Source organism: Bos mutus, chromosome 5 (genome assembly GCF_027580195.1).
Source record: "Bos mutus isolate GX-2022 chromosome 5, NWIPB_WYAK_1.1, whole genome shotgun sequence".
Classification (NCBI taxonomy): Eukaryota; Metazoa; Chordata; class Mammalia; order Artiodactyla; family Bovidae; genus Bos; species Bos mutus.
This window is the reverse complement of record NC_091621.1, coordinates 53,223,712-53,241,896: the sequence shown is the minus strand read 5'-3', so window position 1 is coordinate 53,241,896 and position 18,185 is coordinate 53,223,712. Positions and strand designations below refer to the sequence as shown.

The following is an 18,185-nucleotide window of genomic DNA, read 5'->3' as shown; positions in this document are numbered from 1 at the left end:
GAAAGAGAAAAACTCTCTCACTTTACAGACAAGAAAAAAAAGAGAGAGAGAAAGATGCAGTGAGATTGGGTAACTTGCCCAGGGCTTCTGATTCATTAGTGAGAGTGAAGTTTAGGGCTTCTAATTGTTGGGTCAAGCAAGCCTCCGTTTTCACTCCTTTGAAGGTTGTGCTGGTATTTCTATCCCCGGATAACCCTTTCGAAGTCTGATATTAACCCTTAGACCAATTTTGACCATTAAGCAATACATTTTCTAAGTCTCCAGCAGTCCCAGGAAACCTGCAGAAAACCTCCAAGAAAGCCACCGCCTCCCCCAGCTCCCTGCAGAAGGCCAGGAAAGGTAGCTGGCTCAGAGACCTGAGGAAGCCACTAACGGGGACAGCAGGTGAGGGGGGAGGCCGGGGAGCTGCAGCTGCTGGGAAAGGTTGCCCTAGTAACCATGCAGGGCTCCATTCAGGAAGTGAGCCTAACTCCAAGATGCAAAACGATCGCCTTCACGGGGGCTCCTGCAAGCACAAAGGCACCAAAGGAACGAGGGCCGGCCCGGAGAAAGGAGGCGCGGGGAGAGGTGGGGGCCCACGCTGTCATTTACAACCCTCCACCTTCCAGAGAAGAAAAAGAAAGAGAATAGCTCTTTGAATCTTCTGGCCTGTGTGAACCGTAAAAATCCCCATTTAACATGAGGCCCTTTGTGGCAATGGAGAGAAGCTGGCCCCGACTCTGTTCACCAGCCTTATGAAACAATATACCAGGAGAAGGGGGAGAAATCCCTAACATTGCAACTTTATGGGGGCCCTAAACTCTCCTTGCTCCCTCTCTTTTATTTGCACTGATGACAAAGACCATTTGCTACCAATTTATTGGAAACTTTTTTTTTTTTTTTTCACAGCTTGAGCTGCTTAAAGGCAGGGAGCTCCCTCTCCCCCAAATCGATGTCAGACACTTGCTGAATGGGCTGGGCTCAATTATGCTCCCACCGCAAGCTCAGCTCACACTGTGACCCTGCATGGCTTCCTGCTATTCATATGTGTTACTTCCCCTTTGTGGTAATGGCTTGTGGCATTCGGCCAGAAAACATTATTAATTTCAGAAGTGGACTGACAAACAACAAGCCCACAGTGAACCGAGAGGAAGTGCCAGGGAGGCCAGCTGTCGGCCTGAGCAGAGCCGAAGGAACTCAGTGTTTGCAAGTTCTAGAAGGAAAGGAGACGATAATCCACAAAGAGGAAATGCACTAAAATTATCCACCGCCCGTATTAAAGAGAGAAGAAAGAGAAAAGAGAAAAGAAATCAGAGAAAAGAGAAGGGAGGAGAAAAGCACACAGCTACTTGAGCTGCAGCTGGACAGGAAATTGCTAAGGCTGCTCGCAAATCCCTACTTTGAAGAGGCAGTTTAGGGAATGCCAGGAGCGGAAACCGTTCAGAACCGGATTAACACGAGCCAAGTTGAACTGCAACCCACTTCTCCTTTCGGAGCTCCGGCTGACTCAGGGCACCCAAATGGGAGGGACTGACTTGGTATTTTTCTGCACTGTTTCTGCCTTTTGTACATGCTTAGCTGCTAAAAGTCACACGGGACAGCTTGATACAATTGCCATAGAATCGGGGTTATTTGCCTCCTAGCAGATAATCCAACTGACATCTCACATGTACCGTGTGAGTGAAAAGCTCATTTTTCTCTCCACTGCAGACAAAGGGACTAAGCTCATTCAAAAAGGGCTGGAAATTATGTTCTAGTTCTTTTGATTTCATACACTTTTTGTGTACTTGGACACTCGAGACAAGGAGAGGGATGTCCTGAGGGAAATGACAGAATATTAAGCTTTTACCTTGAAAATTAATGGTTCAAAATAACCTCAACATAAAAAAAACTTTTTTTCAACAGGGGTTTCTGGCCCACATTCTAAATTAGTTACGCATAAAGCACATTAGGACAAGAGTGGTGATGCTTCAAGCGCTAATGTGAAATTGTGGCCACGTCCAGACTCAGGGAGAACGCTGAGCTGTGCTCTGCCATGAACACCAGAAAGGGGAGACACCATCTGATTCATTTACTATTCCAAGACTAGAATTTGCAGGTAGAAGTGCCAGTTACAAACCAGAGAAATAATTATCTCTACTTTCTTCCTGCTATGTGTATTACTGAGCAGAAGACCCTGTCAGGGAAAATCAAGAGAGGTTAATGCTGTCATTTTGTTATTCTGATGCCTTCTCTTTGTGACTATTCATGAGTATCTAAATACTGTCATTTCAGAAAGCTATGCTCTTAGTACACTATTTTCCTTCAAGAGGATCACGGTTTTCTTAAATAGGCCAGACTTACTATATTTTGTCCATAGGAATGATATGAACTTCCCTGGTGGCTCAGATGGTAAAGAATCTGCCTGCAATGCAAGAGACCCTGGTTCAACCCCTGGGTGGGGAAGATCCTCTGGAGAAAAGAATGGCTGCCCACTCCAGTATTCTCACCTGGAGAATTTCATGGACAGCAGAGCCCCGCGGGCTATAATCCATAGGATCACAAAGAGTCGGACACGACTGAGAATTTCACACTGACACTCATAGGAAATGATATAGTCAATCCCTTCCATTACATCACTTTTACTTGAAGCAAAAGGTTAATTTCATAAACTGTACCTGAAGACTTCTTGGAAATAGTTTGAGATGAGAACTTTGCCCCAGTATTCCTACATGTATTTTAAATAATCCAGTATCAATCCCCAAATGAAAAATCCTAAAATTTATCACTTCACATCCAAGTACAATTAAGGAGAGATTTAGAAAAAATACACATTTGATAGCCAAAATAGTTATTTATTAATAATTTAAGGTTTTACATTCTTATAATAAAATTTCAGCTCAGAACTTTATACCATGAACATATGGAGCCACTTGTCTCCTTCCTTCACAATCATATGCATGTCGCCTATCGAATGAGTACCCATGCTCACACACACACACACACACACGCTTCCAGTTTCACACAAATTGTTTTTTAAAAAGGAAAGAAACCAACCCAAAATATTGCATTTGAGGTGACACTCCCTGAAGAATTTTGTACAGAGGTAAGATACTGTTTAGCACAGCTGAAGTTTCAACAACAACAAAAAAAGTGAGCCCATGATTTTGGTGTCTTTCCAAGATATCCCCTTTGAGACAATACAAATCAAAATATTTACAGAGATAAGGCAGAATCAAACTACATTAAGGAGAAAAAAAGTCACAAGGAAGATATATGAAAGAGACTGAAGACTGCACCATAACAAGGTCTCCATGATCATTCAGTGTCCATGAAAATGTCATTCAGAATTGGTAACGTTGAGCATGCTGCAAATATATCCTTTGGATTCAAAAAGAGCAAAAGTTTCCATTGTTTTTAAGTGGCAAACTGCTCTTTCTCCCTTTGGATGATTTCTTTTAAACCCATCAAAGGAAAAACACAGTTCAAACAAACACTGTCAAGTGATTTAAGATCAAATATTTACAATAATCAAATGGAATATGAGATTCATTTGATTGATTATTTATTTTTGTTTTTCTTTTTTTTTTTTTTTGCAAACTGATACTACAAATACAGAGCTGAAACCTCTCTTTGGCTCCTCTATATGCAAAATTGAATCGGTCTTCACTGAAGACAATATAGAATCAGTTCCAGATGCAAAAGAAACAGTCATACAAGGCCCTAAAGAACACATGCTCCTACCCTACCATTTGGTCCTACCCTATGTACCTGGAAGTCCTCGAATCCCAGTCCCTGCAGGGGTAGGCTGTACACAGGGGTGTGGAGCAAACCTACTGCCTCTATCTATACAGCAGGTCCTGTTCTTCCAACAGGAAGGGAGCAAATCTCTCCCTTGGGAATAACCAATGCCATACGTGGTAACCTTGTCTAATACAGACAGCTGGTGTCCTGTTGACACCTGGGGCCACATACAAAGAGAGCAGCCTGGCTGATGCTGCTAAGAGAAACTGCTAAAGATCGACTGGACACATCCCAGCGGGGGGTGCCCTTCACGTGGATTGCAGAGAGTCCACCTGGTAGACATTCTGGTTGGAGGGGGTGGTGAAATAGAGCTGCTGTGTGGGGACGCGGTTGTCACAGGGGCTGCTCAGTCCCAGCGTCCTCTCGAAGTCCAGCAGCTGGCCCATGAAGTTGAAGTTGGGGGAGATGTTGGATTTCTTCATCTTCACAATGTCATAAGCATCGTTCATCGACAGATTGAGCTTCTGCATAAGGTAAGCCACAGTCACAGTGACCGAGCGGCTGATGCCAGCTAAGCAATGCACCAGGACGCCACAGTTTTTGCCCCGGGCTTCATCTGTAAACAGAAAAAGAAAGGGAAAAATATCAGTAGACCGAAAATCCCCCTTTGTGAACGATCAGTCTAAAACCTGAGTAATAATAATACTAAAGATTAAAAAATAATTGTGTGTGGCAGCTGAGCCCTGCAGGCAGCAGAAAATGTATCACTGGGCTAAAACATGTACACTGGGCACAATTACATATTTCAGATATTTTCTGAAAAGGGAGCTTTTGTATTAAGTTTCTGCCAACACAAAACCCCTTAATGTGTGCATTCTTTGCCTCAGCATGTGAATACCAGAAACCCTGCAATATGGTCGTGAATGCCTTTTATACAGACAAGCAGACTGCAAGGGTCTATTAAATTATTCTCCAACTGTTGTGCAGCGAACAATGGAGGTATTCAGGCATTTCAGAAAAGAGAGAGGGAAGTCACAGGGGACAGCCCATTAGGAGGAACAGGATGTCGACATGGCCTGAAAATGAGTTCCTTTGTAATAGGAAATGCATTACAATGCCTGGAGATTCGCTTCTCCAGGCTTTCAGCCCACAGTTCTTCCTGCTGGGCTCAGGTTACCCTCACTGTCTCACTGTGAACCGGTATCACAGTAACATTTAGTTGGATTACAGCATCTCGCATTCACAGAGCTTTCCAACAACTAACTTGGTGTCCTAAAACAACTCCCAGGTCGTTCTTTTAAAATTATTAAGTCATGCTAGGATTCCTGTTTACCAAGAGTACTTCTACCGGGCCCTCCTCCAGTCCAAAGATGGTGGGAAAATCCTGCTGTCTACTTACAAATGGCCCCTCTTTCAAACGACTGGAGTCAGTCAAAACAACAGACAAAATTTGCAATACACCTGTGGTCTGCAACCTTGTCAAAAGGCACTTTTTTTTTTTTTAAGGAAGAAGATATACCAGAATCAAGAACGGTCCTGGAACATTTGAGACCTGCAGTCCCACAAATTAGCAAGCAGCGAGAAAGATGAACAGCTTAAACTCGAAGAATGGTGAGGAATTCTGCGTTTAAAAGTCTGAGCAAGAATTGTTCATTAGTCTCACCTATGAAAGAAATGGCCTCAGGGAAAAACTGGGACAGGTTTTGGCTCCAGTGATCCGAGATGGGGATCTGCTTGTATTTGAACTCTCCTGCATTCTCAAAGAGATTCGGCAAGTTGGGGGTGACGTTCAAGATGTACTTGATGCCAAACTCCTCCAACACGTCCAGGTTGGTGGAGTCCTTGGCACAGCCCAAATAGAGAAAGGGCAAGATCTCCACAGGGAAAGAAGGCTGACTGTTGGACAGCGGGCTGCCATCCGAGTCCGTTGCACTATTGGGGTCTCGGTCAAGGTCAGACTCAATGTCCGAGGAGGAGTCGGAGCTGATCCGCAGGCCCCCGAGCCCCAGCACTGGCAACGGTGGCGAGCTGCTGCTACACGAGCCGTCTAGATTGGTCTCGCAGTGCAGGGCGAACTCGGCTTGGAACTTACTGAAACCACCTGCCAGGAGGAGAAAAACAATCATGTAACCCGAGATCCCGTAGTAGTTTTCACAGCTTTGAGAGCCACAGCCGCACGCATAAACACACCACAGAACCCTACCAACCCCCCCTACACGCGAAACTAAATGTAAGAGAAAGACACTAAATGTGCACCCTTGGGAACAGAACGAACGGGCCCGCCCACCCTGGGAACCCTCATTCTTTTGAATCCGGAAATGAACAAAATGGCAACTTTTCTGAATATCTTGAAGGGCTAGAAGGTGCCAATCTGCACCACAACCGTCCTGCAAAATCTGAATCAAAAACCGAACGACAGAAAGTAGGGAAAGAACATTTCGGGTAGGAAGCAGAGGTGGTTAGAAAGAAATGGCCCAAGAGTGCGGCCGGAAGCGGGCCGGTTCCTCGCGGGCCAAGCTCGTGGGTGCCGGACGCACGAGGGTTCGCAGCCGGGGGACAGGCAGACAACCCCTGGCGCAGCAGTGGGTTCAGAAGCGCCGGCCGAGCGCCCTGCCTGCAGCCCGCAGCTCGGTGTCCTCCGCCTGGCCCCCCTGCGCGGAGCTCCCCGGCTCGTACCTTCCAGGTAGAACGCCCGGCATCCCTCGTCCTTGAGCTTCTTGAGCAGCAGCCCGAGCACCGACTCGCCGCCCGTATTCTCGTTCCAGTCGCTGCTGCTCTCATCGTAGAGCACCACGGTATCGGTGCCGCAGCGCCGGGTGAAGCGGTCCCGGTCCTCGCCGCGCGTGAATAGCGCGCGCACCGGCAGGCTGCCCTTCTGCAGGCGCCGCAGCATGATCCCTGGAATGGCCACGTTGATGGCGGACTCGATGTGGGACGACTCGTACAGCTCCTGCGGCCGGCAGTCCATCAACAGCAGCCGCTCGTTGCCCAGCTCCAGCTGCTCGTTGAGCCACGCCACCGTCTTGCTGATCGCCATTTCCGACGCGAAGGGCACGGGTCTGAGCGTATCTATCATGGGGGTCGAGCTGCCGTAGAGGGCGGGGTGCCTATCAGACGCCCCTCGGGGCAGGCAGAGGCCGAGCGCGCCGCGGGAAGCCGCCGCTCTCGGAGCGGGGTTGGAGTCCACCTCGCCTTTCCCAAGCCGGGATAGCGGTTGGGGCAGGCGAGACCGAAGTAAAGCCGGCGGTTCCCTCTGCACCCGGCTGCAGCCGCTCGTTCTCGGTGTCAATGAATCTCTCTGAATGAAGCTGCCCAGACAGTTTTGTTCCTCTAGGGTGAATGAAATCCAATTAATTCGGACTCCGTGCTACTGAGAAGGGAGGAAAGAAAAGAAAAGTCCAGCGGCTCCTAATCCCTCCCTCCAAGACTGCACCTCAAATCCACCCGGCCGTCTTTCTCCTAGGATTATTCAAACCTCGATTGCTCACTCTCTCTTGGCCTCGGCGCTCGCACACCCCCTGCGCAAGGCAGCTCCTCAATGGATACAAACAGCGAGCGTCTCAATGGATACATTCTCCGGGCCAGCCAATGAGCGCTCTGCGGAAGGGGCTGTTGCCGTGGGGACGGGCCGGCTGGAACAGGTTGTGTTGATGAATTGTTAATGAGTTTGTCATTCACAAAAACGGAAAGGAATTTCCGCTCCGGATAAGCCCCAGTGCAAACAAGCTGCAACAGCGGGCTCCGCGGGAGGAAGGAGAAAGAAGAGGAGGCGGCGGCGGAGGAGGAGCAGGGCACACAAACCAGGGCACTTCAGTTGTCTCATGTTTCCTTCTGTTGAGAGTTCACACTTCGCGTCGGAACTTTTGCGCACAAATGGTGCAATTAGCGGGCACAAAAGCCCTTGTTCGCGACGCCTGTGAGCGCAAGCTAGCTTTAGAGAAACTTGTGCTGACTTTTTCCCTTTTCTTCCTTTTAAACTCATTTGCACTGGAGTTCACCATTGCCCACCCCACCCCGCCTTAGGCAGTGTGTGTGGCGTTTGTTTGCCAGTTTTAAAAGCCCAGCTCTGTTTGCTCTGATGTTCTTTTAGCCGAGGCTCTGTTGGGGCTGGTAAACTGCCTGGGCTTTAGTGACCGATGAGGTGTTAAATGCTAATCCAACATCTTTTGAAACAAACCAGGATTTTGTTGAAACATTTTTAAGCAAGCAATCAAATGCTTGGAAGTCCAGATAATAGGAAGCAAGCCTTTTTTTTAAAAAACGGCGTTTTAATTAATTTTTTAAAAACCAGTGGAGACTGCCGGAACAAAGTCGTTGGGCAGTCTGATGCTTTTATTTCTGGGGCGGTGTGGGGCGTTATAAGCCATTGTTCCGGGGATCCAAGCACCCCCTCCCCGGTCCCCGCAGTCACCCACTGCGCGCTGGGTGGTAGTGCTCGTTAATCATTTCTGAGCAGCGAGCTCAGCTTCCAGACACAGGAGCCTCCCTGGAGGGGCTGCCTGGACGCGGTGCACCCGGGCACGCGGAGCCGGGCCGGCTGTCCCCACCATCCGCAAAGCATGGGGAAGTCCTCCCGCAAGGCCTGCAGGCTGCGGGGGCTCAAGTGGGGCTCGCCGATTGGTTTACTGTAGACCGAGGCATGTCAGAATGGAGCCACCCCGACAACCCGCGCCGGGTCAGCCCCTTTCTTCGCGGGGCAGCAACCCCCTCCCTTGCAAGTCGCCGGGCACTGGCAGAACACTGCCCCCTCCTGCGCGTTGCGCTCCCCGTGAGCACCCGCCGCCTCCGCAGCCCAGTTCAGCTGGCGCCGAGCCTCTAGGGACCCTGGGGACCGGTGGGGGACCGAGTGCGGGACTTTGGGCTCCAGTTCTGCCTGGGGCGGGTGTGGGGCGAGGAGTGCGTGCCGGGTCCCCTGCTCCAGAGGCGACCTGGGGATTCTGGGGAATGTCTCGGCCGCGCTGCATAGCCAGCAGGTAATTGGGGAGGTGCTGGCCAGACCAGCGATCCGCGCTCAGCTGGCGTACCACGGGGTGGGGCGGACTGCCGGATAGAGGCGTGACGGGTGGGGGCCGCGGCGGCGGCGGCGGCGGCGGCGGCGGGGAGGAACACTCCCAGCGCGCACAATCATATTGTTATATGAAAGTACCCGAGCCTGCTGCTCCCGAGCGGAAAACCACCTGTGTGCGGCCGGCGCGGCGCGCAGGGGGTGGAGGTGGGGGGTTGCGGCCGGAAGGCGCGGGCCCCAATCCGGCCGCCCCTCCCTAACCCCGGGCGGAAAGAGGCCGCGCATTGTCCCGTCGCCGCCGCCGCCGCCGGGGAGGCGGAAGCGGAGGCAGCGGCTCGGCTGGGAGCGGCTTTTCCGAGCGCCCTCGCGGCGCTCTGCGCCCACCGCGGATATCTCCGGGGGCACCTGAGGTCGCGGGGTCTCCCTAAGCTAGACGCCCTGCACCCACGGGCCTGCCTGCTGACGCCCCCGCTCCAATTTGCATCTTTAGTCACCCGCCTCTTCCCTGGTTTGGAGAATGTAGGCTTAAAAAAAAAAAAAAAAAGGCGGCTGCTAGGCCCAGGTTGCCAATTTTGGAGCTTTGCTGCGGTCGGGCCGCCCCTGGAGGAGTGTGCTGGGAGAAGGTGGGGTTGCAACGCTTTTTGGCTCCCTGCGCCTTTTTTGGGCATCTGGTGGAACAGAACTCGCATGTTTCACTGGATACCATCCGGTTTGAGCTGGAGGAGGCCTGCGCGGGAGGTAACGCCTCCGACCCGCCCCCACCTGTTGCTGATGTCCCTTTCTGTTAATGGGACCTGGAGGCCAGGAGCCGAGAGGCAGGATACCCTGCAGCGGAACTGAGACGTGCAAAATCTTTCAGCCCAAGCCCTCCAACAGTAAAGGCAGGGAGAGAAGTTGATTTCCATTTAGCCATTTAAAAAGTGCAGTTACCTGAGCCTAGGCATCAATTTGGGGTGATGGTTGCAACACTTAAACTTGAAACATTTAGCTTTGCCCATGCGTCTGAACCCTTCAGTTCCTCTCTAGACATTTTATAGAATGGCCTTCTAACCGGTGGGTCTGAAAAAGTGCGGTGTTAAAAAAAAAAAAAAAAAAAGGCGAACTCCGGGAGTTGGTGATGGACTGGGAATCATGGCGTGCTGCAGTCCATGGGGTCGCAAAGAGTCGGAGACGACTGAGTGAACTGAAGTGACTTGAAAGAAAGGGCCCCTGGGGTGGCGACGGCCCGAGTTTGAAGGGGTCCGTCCCCACCCCTTCCTAAATGTGCGACGTTGATTATATCCTCTACCTTTTTAAGCTGTAGTCTTCCACGTTGGCATAAGGAAATTGATAGAATCTCTGATGATTGAAAAGGTAAAGTGAGATGCCCTAAGACGTTGTTGGTCTGTCATTAAGCATTGGTATTATTTTGATCTTTCTGAATTTGGAACCTGCAGAATGGACCCAGTCCTTTCCATCCCAACGATGCTGTGTGAGGCCTAAGAGCCCGCCTGGAATTCCCTAGTCTCAGGAGAAATCCTCTGAGGAACTGCGCTAAGCAGTGTAATCCATCGCGATTCAGATGTCAAGAAAAGCACATGCTGTGACAGACCGGCACCAAAATCCTTTAAACCAGTTAGATACAAAATATACCCAGCTACCTTTCTAACTTCTCCCTACTGCTCCCCTCTTAAACACTCTGTACCCTATGCTGATATAATTGAAGTAATAGGGGTAATGGGCATTTACCACACATTGGCTGCTGCTGCTGCTAAGTCGCTTCAGTCGTGTCCAACTCTGTGCGACCCCATAGACCGCAGCCCACCAGGCTCCCCCTTCCCTGGGATTCTCCAGGCAAGAACACTGGAGTGGATTGCCATTTCCTTCTCTAGTGTATGAAAGTTGAAAAGTGAAAGTGAAGTCGCTCAGTCCTGTCAGACTGTTAGCAACCGCATGGACTGCAGCCCACCAGGCTCCTCCATCCATGGGATTTCCCAGGCAAGAGTACTGGAGTGGGGTGCCATTGCCTTCTCCGCCACACATTGGGCATGGTCTTAATTTGTGTGTTTACATACAGTATTTCCATTAGTCTTCAGAAAACCCATGCAAATTATTCCTGTTTACAGAGATTAAGGAGTTTGCCTGAGGTCAGAGGGTAGCAAATGGTGGGGTGGGGATTTGAGGTCTGACTCTTTACAGACCCTTAAGGATTACCATGTATCCGTATTAGAAGGCCTGTGGAGACCGCACCCACCACACTTCCTTATTCCTCCTGAAGTTTGAAAGAATCAAGGTCTGCACTTGAGAACTGAATTTTGGCCACCAGGCTTTTCTGGGCTTCATGTTTTATGTTGCTCCTTCCCCACAGATGTCAAGGATCAAAAGTCAGGCTCATTTCCTTCCTGCTCCTTTTCCATCCGGTGGTTTTCTTTTTCTTCATCAGTCAACCATTCAATAAATGCGCGTCTAGCGTTCTTAGCGTGTGTCCTGGATGCTTATCCTCACAGCCACCATTACTGATGTGTGTTGGTGTAGCACCCAGGACCTGAGTTCAAATCTTAGCTTTGTCTCCTAAGTAATAGTTTGACAGAGGAAAGTCATTTAACCACTCTGGGTCTCCATTCATTCATTCACCCATTTATTCATTTACTCTGGATTCCAGGAAGGCAGTCGTGAGTAAAACAGGTAAGAATCCCGTCTTCCTGGAGCACACGTTCTAGTGAGGACAATAAACAAAATAAATAATTATACAGCATATTAAAAAGGGAAAGTGCTACAGTGAAAAATAAAGCGAGTAAAGGAATTCAGCAGTATGTAAAATGGGGAATAGTTAGGCCCGCCCTGAACGACTGTGAGGGTTAGGGACAGCCAAGATGACGCAAAAGGCACAAAGTAGGTACTCAATGGATGATGCTTTTTAAAATCACTGCTACATTTCTGCATAAAGCTGGCTGGCTGTTGCTGATTATCCTGCTTTGAATCTCATTCTGGCCCTGTTGCCAGGGCTCCCAGGAAAAGCTCTCTCAGGAGAATTCCAGTGACTGTGAGAACCACAGGCTTCTTTACTTCTGGAGGCCTCAGTTCCCTGCTTAGGGTATCAGTCACATATAGAAGACTGTGTTTGAAGGTTACAGAATATGGCCAGTCATCTCTGCTCCGTTTTCACAAGGGCACAGAAACAGTTTCATAGATCCTGCTGTCCCTCTGCGTGTGTGTTTGTGCATGCAACGAGCACCTGTGCTGAATTCTTCCTCGTATTTCCTCCTGGGAAGTTCCTTAAAATCTTGTGGCTATAAACGTTTGCTTGGTTATTGGAGAAGCATTCCAACTTGGCAGGAATTTTCCTGCATTTGCGAACACTTGTGATTTATGAGACCTAAAAGGGTTGGTACGACCTTTAATCTTCTTGGAGTAATCTCTGTGAATACAGTGACATTTATTAACACATCATGTGAAAATAGTTAAACAGATTTTCACCTAATATGGAGAGCGTGTTTTGGAAGATCAAACTTAAAATGGAGCCTTCTGGCATATCCAGGATTTGGTATTTTTAGAGGTCCTGGGGAGGCCCTCAAAGTGACAGTCGAGTGAAGTCAGGCAGAGAAAGACAAATATCATATGATAGTGTTTATTTGGAATCTTAAAAAAAAACCAGGTACAAATGAATTTATTTACAAAGCAGAAGTAAAGTCACAGTTGTAGAAAACAAACTTACCATGAGGAAAGGGGAGGGGAGGGATAAATTGGGAGATTGGGATTGACATATACACACCACGATATATAAAATATGTAACTAATAAGAACCTGCTTTATAGCACAGGAAACTCTCCTCAATATGCTAATGATTTTTTGAGAAAAGAACCTGAAAAGAGTGGATATATGTATATGTATAACTAATTCACTTTGCGATATATCTGAAATTAACACATTATAAATCAATTATACTCCAATAATTTTTTTTTAAGTGACAGTCGGTGACTTTCAGGACAGCTAAACCTCAGAACAGAATTTAACTGCATTTGAAAAATATGTTTGAAATAATCTGACTGTAAATAAAGGGCATATGGGTTCACAAGGGCTTCCCAGGTGGCACAGTGGTAAAGAACCTGCATATTCACAATGGAATATTACTCAGCCATTAAAAAGAATGCATTTGAATCAGTTCTAATGAGATGGATGAAGCTGGAGCCTATTATACGAGTGAAGTAATTCAGAAATAAAAACACCAATACAGTATACTAACGCATATATATGGAATTTAGAAAGATGGTAATGATGACTCTATATGTGAGACAGCAAAAGAGACACAGATGTAAAGAAGTCTTTTGGACTCTGTGGGAGAAGGCGAGGGTGGGATGATTTGAGAGGGTAGTGTTGAAACGTGTATATCATCTTATGTGAAGCGGATCACCAGTCCACGTTCCATGCATGAGACAGGGTGCTCAGGACTGGTGCACTGGGATGACCCTGGGGGATGGGATGGGGAGGGAGGTGGGACAGGGATTCTGGATGGGGAACACATGTGCTCCCATGGCTGATTCATGTCATTGTATGGCAAAAACCACCACAATATTGTAAAGTAATTAGCCTCCAATTAAAATAAATAAATTATATTAAAAAAAAAAAAAAGAACCTGCTTGGCCAATGCAGGAGACATGGGTTCAATTCCTGGTCTGGGAAGATCCCCTGGAGGAGGAAATGGAAACCCACTCCAGTAGTCTTGCCTGGGAAATCCCATGGACAGAGGAGCCTGGCGGGCTGCAGTCCATGAGGTCGCAAAGAGTTGGATGTGACTGAGCACACGCACAGGAGGTTCACAGACGTATGCTGAGCTTTCCTGACAGGTGCCTCAAAAAGACAGCAACTTATGTCAGAACAGCAGGAACTGTACAAGAAGCCCAAATCTCTGACGATAGGAAACCCAGGTAATATACAATGATGGGCTGTGCATGGAGAAAACCAAAGGGAGTTTCAAATACGAGCACCAAATTAAAATACCATGACTGCAAATCCGGGTTTGCCAGCTTACCGCTTCCAGTGTGGCAGCTTTGTGCAGCTTGCCCTAGGGTCAGCAGCAGGGAGCTTATTCAAGGGTCTGCAGGATCTTACTGAAGGCAGGTTAACAATTTCCCCAGACAGTGCAGCACTGAAGGGAAAGGCGGGAGAGCTTAGATGGTGACTGACAAACAGCTAGAGTTCCAGAGTCACGGCCACAGTCTCGTGGAGGGGGCAGACGGAGCTTTCCTGTAAAAGATGGCGCTTCCTCACCTTGCCGGAATGATACAGCCTGAAGGAAGATAGGAACTCCCGTGAAGTTCAGACCTTGACCCCAATCGGGCAAAGCTTCTAAACCTTAGGTCTTTATCATCTTTCGCCTGTTTCTGTTTCTCATCATCTGATGGAATGCCCATTAATGTACTTTCTGGATCCCACAGAGATTATATCAAGAATATTGAACGTAACTTTGTAAACTTGAACCTAACTTTGGAATTAGTTTCTAGTAAGGAAATTCACGTAAAGCAGTGTTGATTTCTTCCTTCAGAAGCTTTTGTCCTTTTCCTTCCAAGGGGAAAACATTCATTGATTTTTCCCTCTCATCCTTTATCAATTTTTGAGGGGGGCCCCCCTGTGTCGCATAGCATGTAGGGTCTTAATTCCCAGAGCAGGGATTGAACTTGCACCCTCCACAGTCAAAGCACTGAGTCTTAACCACTGGATCACCATGGAAGCCTTTCCACTTACCCTTTATTTTCATAAAGTAGGAAATGTAAAAGCACGTGTAAATACATATGGTAGAAATCATCAGGACTTTGGCGTCTCTACGTCAGCAGTACAGCCAAGTTCATTTTCTGTTGGTTTCTTTTCAGTTTTCTTTTTTGTTTTGTTTTGTTTTGGGAAAGCAACGATGGCACTTTGCTTCCCCTTGTACTATTTCCAAAGCCTCAGCAAGGATCTTTGGTGAGAAATTAGGCCTTCTGGGGAGATGAGGCCTTATATGTACTCATCTTTCCAGAACCTTCCCTGGCCTAGTCATGGGGCCTCATGTGTGAAGGACCCTGCACACTGGCCATGCTGTGTCTACATGCGGAACATTTGCCTTGCACCTCCTTATGTGGGCCGTATTTCCCCGGGAGACTTTTTTCCTCATCTTGTGTTCCTTTATTTATGCAGGTGTGAGCAGTACAAGTAGTTGTTGTATAAGAGAACTAATTATTTTTCTAAGTAGGTACTATTTCCTGCCAGCCTGTTTTTGCCAGCAGTCAATGGAAACGGCTGTGTGTCCACAACGCAAGGACTGCTTTAGCTCCGTTGATCACATGTAAGAACTCACTGATTCCCCAAGAATGTATCAGTGGAACTCCAGAGGCCTCCAATCTCCAGTCTGCTCCAGTCCTGCTTTGGGCCATTTGGTGAGCTAATTACAAAAGTTGTATTTGGATAGTCCATGAAAATAACAACATAAAGCTACAATTGATGCTACATCAAGCTTTGTACATGTTCAGTCTAACTACCCTGGTAATTCTGCATAACAGGAATACTGTTATCACAGTTTTATAGTGGGGAGGGCTGGCCTCAAATATCAGATCATTACCGTGGAATTCAAATACCTCAGTCCCTTCAAAGCTTCTTTTGTACACCTTACTCCCTGCCTGATAAGAGTGACTTCATACAACCTGTCATAAAAGAGCAGCGTCTACTGTTTTTGTTCAGTTTGATCTTGCAGGTCAAGACTGGAAGTTCTAGAGTCAGACCAACTTGGATTCTAAACCTTTCTAGCATGTGACTCTGAAGGACATCACATAATTGTCCTATACCTCAGTTTCCTTATCTCTGAAGGGAGGGAAGTTTATCAGAGGACTATTGTGATAAATGAGTTATATTTGTAAAGGGGTTAGAATAGTCCCGAAGCAATACTAATTCATTGATAGTTACGTGTTTTTATTATTCACACACACACATACAGCTCTTAATAAATGTTGATTGACCTCTCTGAAAAGGGATCATATCATGAGAAACAATACAGTGTCAGTTCTGTTCTTAGGAATAGAAAGAAAAAAAAAAATTCATGCAAGATTCTTAAAGAAAAATGTTAAAGAACAGAGCCCATTGCCTTACCACCCCTCTTAGTGGCTATTGTACGCAGCCTAGATTTCAAGGTGCCTAGAGATAAATAAATAAATAAATTGGGGATAAATAAATTGGGGAGCTTGGGGACATTGGTTGTCTCAGAGGGACTTCCCAGCAGTCTGGGACTGCAGCAGGCACTCTTCCCCTCCATCTCTGATGGCTCACAGCCATTCCCATTGCCTGCACAGTCTTGTTCTTCACTCACTAAGCCGTGTCCAACTCTTTGCAACCCCATGGACTGGAGCCTGCCAGACTCCTCTGTCCATGGGATTTCCCAGGCCAGAATACTGTAGTGGGTTGCCATTTCCTTCTCCAGGGGATCTTCCTGACCCAGGGATCGAATCTGCGTACAGATTCTTTACCACTGCGCTGCCTTGGAATCTCCCTGCACAATCTAAACGAGGCAAATTAGAAATCTGCTGGCCGAAGCAATGCAGCCATCCTCCGTGATCTGGATTTGTTGTCGCTGATACTGAAGGTTTTAAGGCCTCCTGCATCTAAGAAGTCTCTGGGAAGTTCCTTCCTTCCTTTGATGTCTCGCCTGGCAGGAGCTTTTCAGGTAGAGGGAGAAGGAGCTGAGTCAGAACTGAGTATGAGAGCCACTCTCCCATGAATGGGAGGGACCTTCCATTTGTGGGTGAAGGGTGCTTTTGCTGAAGGCCGCATGGTAGAACCACACCTCGCCTGCTCAGCACACTTGCTATAGTAATTTTTGCACACGCGTGATTTCAAAGTTATTTTTATTAAATGTCTGACGTATGTGCTTTGTGTGTGTGTGTGTGTGTGTGTGTGTGTGTGTGTGTGTGTGTGTGTGTGTAAGTTTGTCAAGTTTTTCTGGAGCCATCAGAAATTTTAGATTCTTTTCTAAAGTCTAAACCCTTGCTTGGCCGTGCCCCCCCCCTCCCCCGCCCCCCCCTCCACGTCCCTTAATCCACCCCGCTGGCCTGACCAGTTTCCCAGGGACAAAGCCTTTATAATGGGGATTTCTCTGCGCTTTTGTTAGAGTGTCTATATGGTAATTTCCTTTAGGTAATTCAGTATAGCTCCTGTAGTACTCTAATGCTGTAAAGATGGAGAATTAGCTGTGACATTCTCTAGTTAGACTCAGTGACCTGTGAGGTTTTTAAAATTATTTCTGTTACTGACATTGGTGGCACTTGCGATGTGTCATTGTTAGCAGATGCCCCTCTCTCCATGGTCCCAGAGGGATAGAGAAAGAAAGGCACTCTGGATAAGAGCCAGGTGGCATGAACGAAGGTTTGGAGGCAAGGACAGCTGTGCGTGAGAACTGGAGAGCAGGTGAGCAGTTAGAGAGGGTGTGCATGTTCAGTCGCTCAGTCATGTCCCACTCTTTGAGACTCCATGGGCTGTAGCCCGCCAGGCTCTGTCCATGGGATTCTCCAGGCAAGAATACTGGAGTGGGTAGCCTTTCCCTTCTTCAGGGGATCTTCACAACCCAGGGATCAAACCCAGGTCTCCTGCATTGCAGCCGGATTCTTTACCATCTGAGCCACCAGGGAAGCCTCAAAATACCGGACTGGGTAGCCTACCCCTTCTCCAGGGGTCTTCCCGACCCAGAAATTGAACCCGCATCTCCTGCATTGCAGGCGGATTCTTTACTCACTGAGCCACGTGGGAAGCCCTATAAAGGACACAGAGGCAAAGAAAGAGGAAAGGGAGTTTAAAGCCAGGTGGACCTGGGCTTTGGATATCCTGCTAAGGAGTTTGGAATTTTTATTTAGATAGTGAGAAGTCATCACAGATATTTATATGTGTGACGTGATTTCAGAATATGGTTCTGTTAACAAAAGGAGTGAGTAGACTGGAGGAGAGAGAGAAACTGGGGGCAGGAAAACCAATTAGGAAGCAATTGCAATTGTTCAAGAAAATGATGCTCTTCACCACAATAGTTCTGTTCCTAAAATAATGAACTAATCATCTTGCTTCATTTTATTCTTCTTATTTCTGGGGCTAGAAAAATCACTTAGCCCTTCTGTGACTCAAAATCCTTCCCTATTAATAGAAGATGACAAAATCCTTATCTTACCTCACACCGGGAGGTACTGAGAGATGCTTGTAATTGTAGCCAGGAAAGGGGGGGAAAACGTTCTTCTAAATGCCAGTGATGTCATTTCTCTCCAGGAGAGAAATTGCTTTTTGCCTCTAACTTTTTATTATGAAAATTTCAGACCTGCGGAAAAGTTGAAAGTGGAGTAAAAGCATCCTAGTTAAGCTTCTAGAGAAGTTCCACCACTCAAGAAGTGGCGTTTCTAATACATGCAACAAGTGGGATTACAATCACTGTTCCTTAAAGTGAAGTTTTGTTAATAAATAAATGAATACAGCTTCTGTCCCTCATATTTTTCATTAG

At 47.5% G+C, this 18,185-nt stretch overlaps 2 protein-coding genes across 3 annotated transcripts in view; one reads left to right on the top strand and one right to left on the bottom strand.

Annotated features, from left to right (window-relative positions):
- Positions 1 to 3,522: 3,522 nt before the first annotated feature.
- Positions 3,523 to 7,226, bottom strand: DUSP6 (dual specificity phosphatase 6). Its single transcript, XM_005906328.3, has 3 exons — positions 6,379 to 7,226; positions 5,366 to 5,803; positions 3,523 to 4,318 (listed from the first exon to the last, which is right to left on the bottom strand). The coding sequence occupies exons 1-3, from the start codon at positions 6,776 to 6,778 to the stop codon at positions 4,011 to 4,013; spliced, it is 1,146 nt and encodes a 381-aa protein (XP_005906390.1). The 5' UTR covers positions 6,779 to 7,226; the 3' UTR covers positions 3,523 to 4,010.
- Positions 7,227 to 7,515: 289 nt separating this feature from the next.
- LOC138987950 (uncharacterized) overlaps positions 7,516 to 18,185 on the top strand; it is a 44,229-nt gene continuing 33,559 nt past the window's right edge. For both annotated transcript variants that reach the window (XM_070370944.1, XM_070370943.1), the window contains exon 1: positions 7,516 to 8,675. In XM_070370944.1, the coding sequence (XP_070227045.1) occupies positions 8,350 to 8,675 (326 nt within the window). In that variant the 5' untranslated portion in view covers positions 7,516 to 8,349. The remainder of the gene's footprint in view (positions 8,676 to 18,185) is intronic.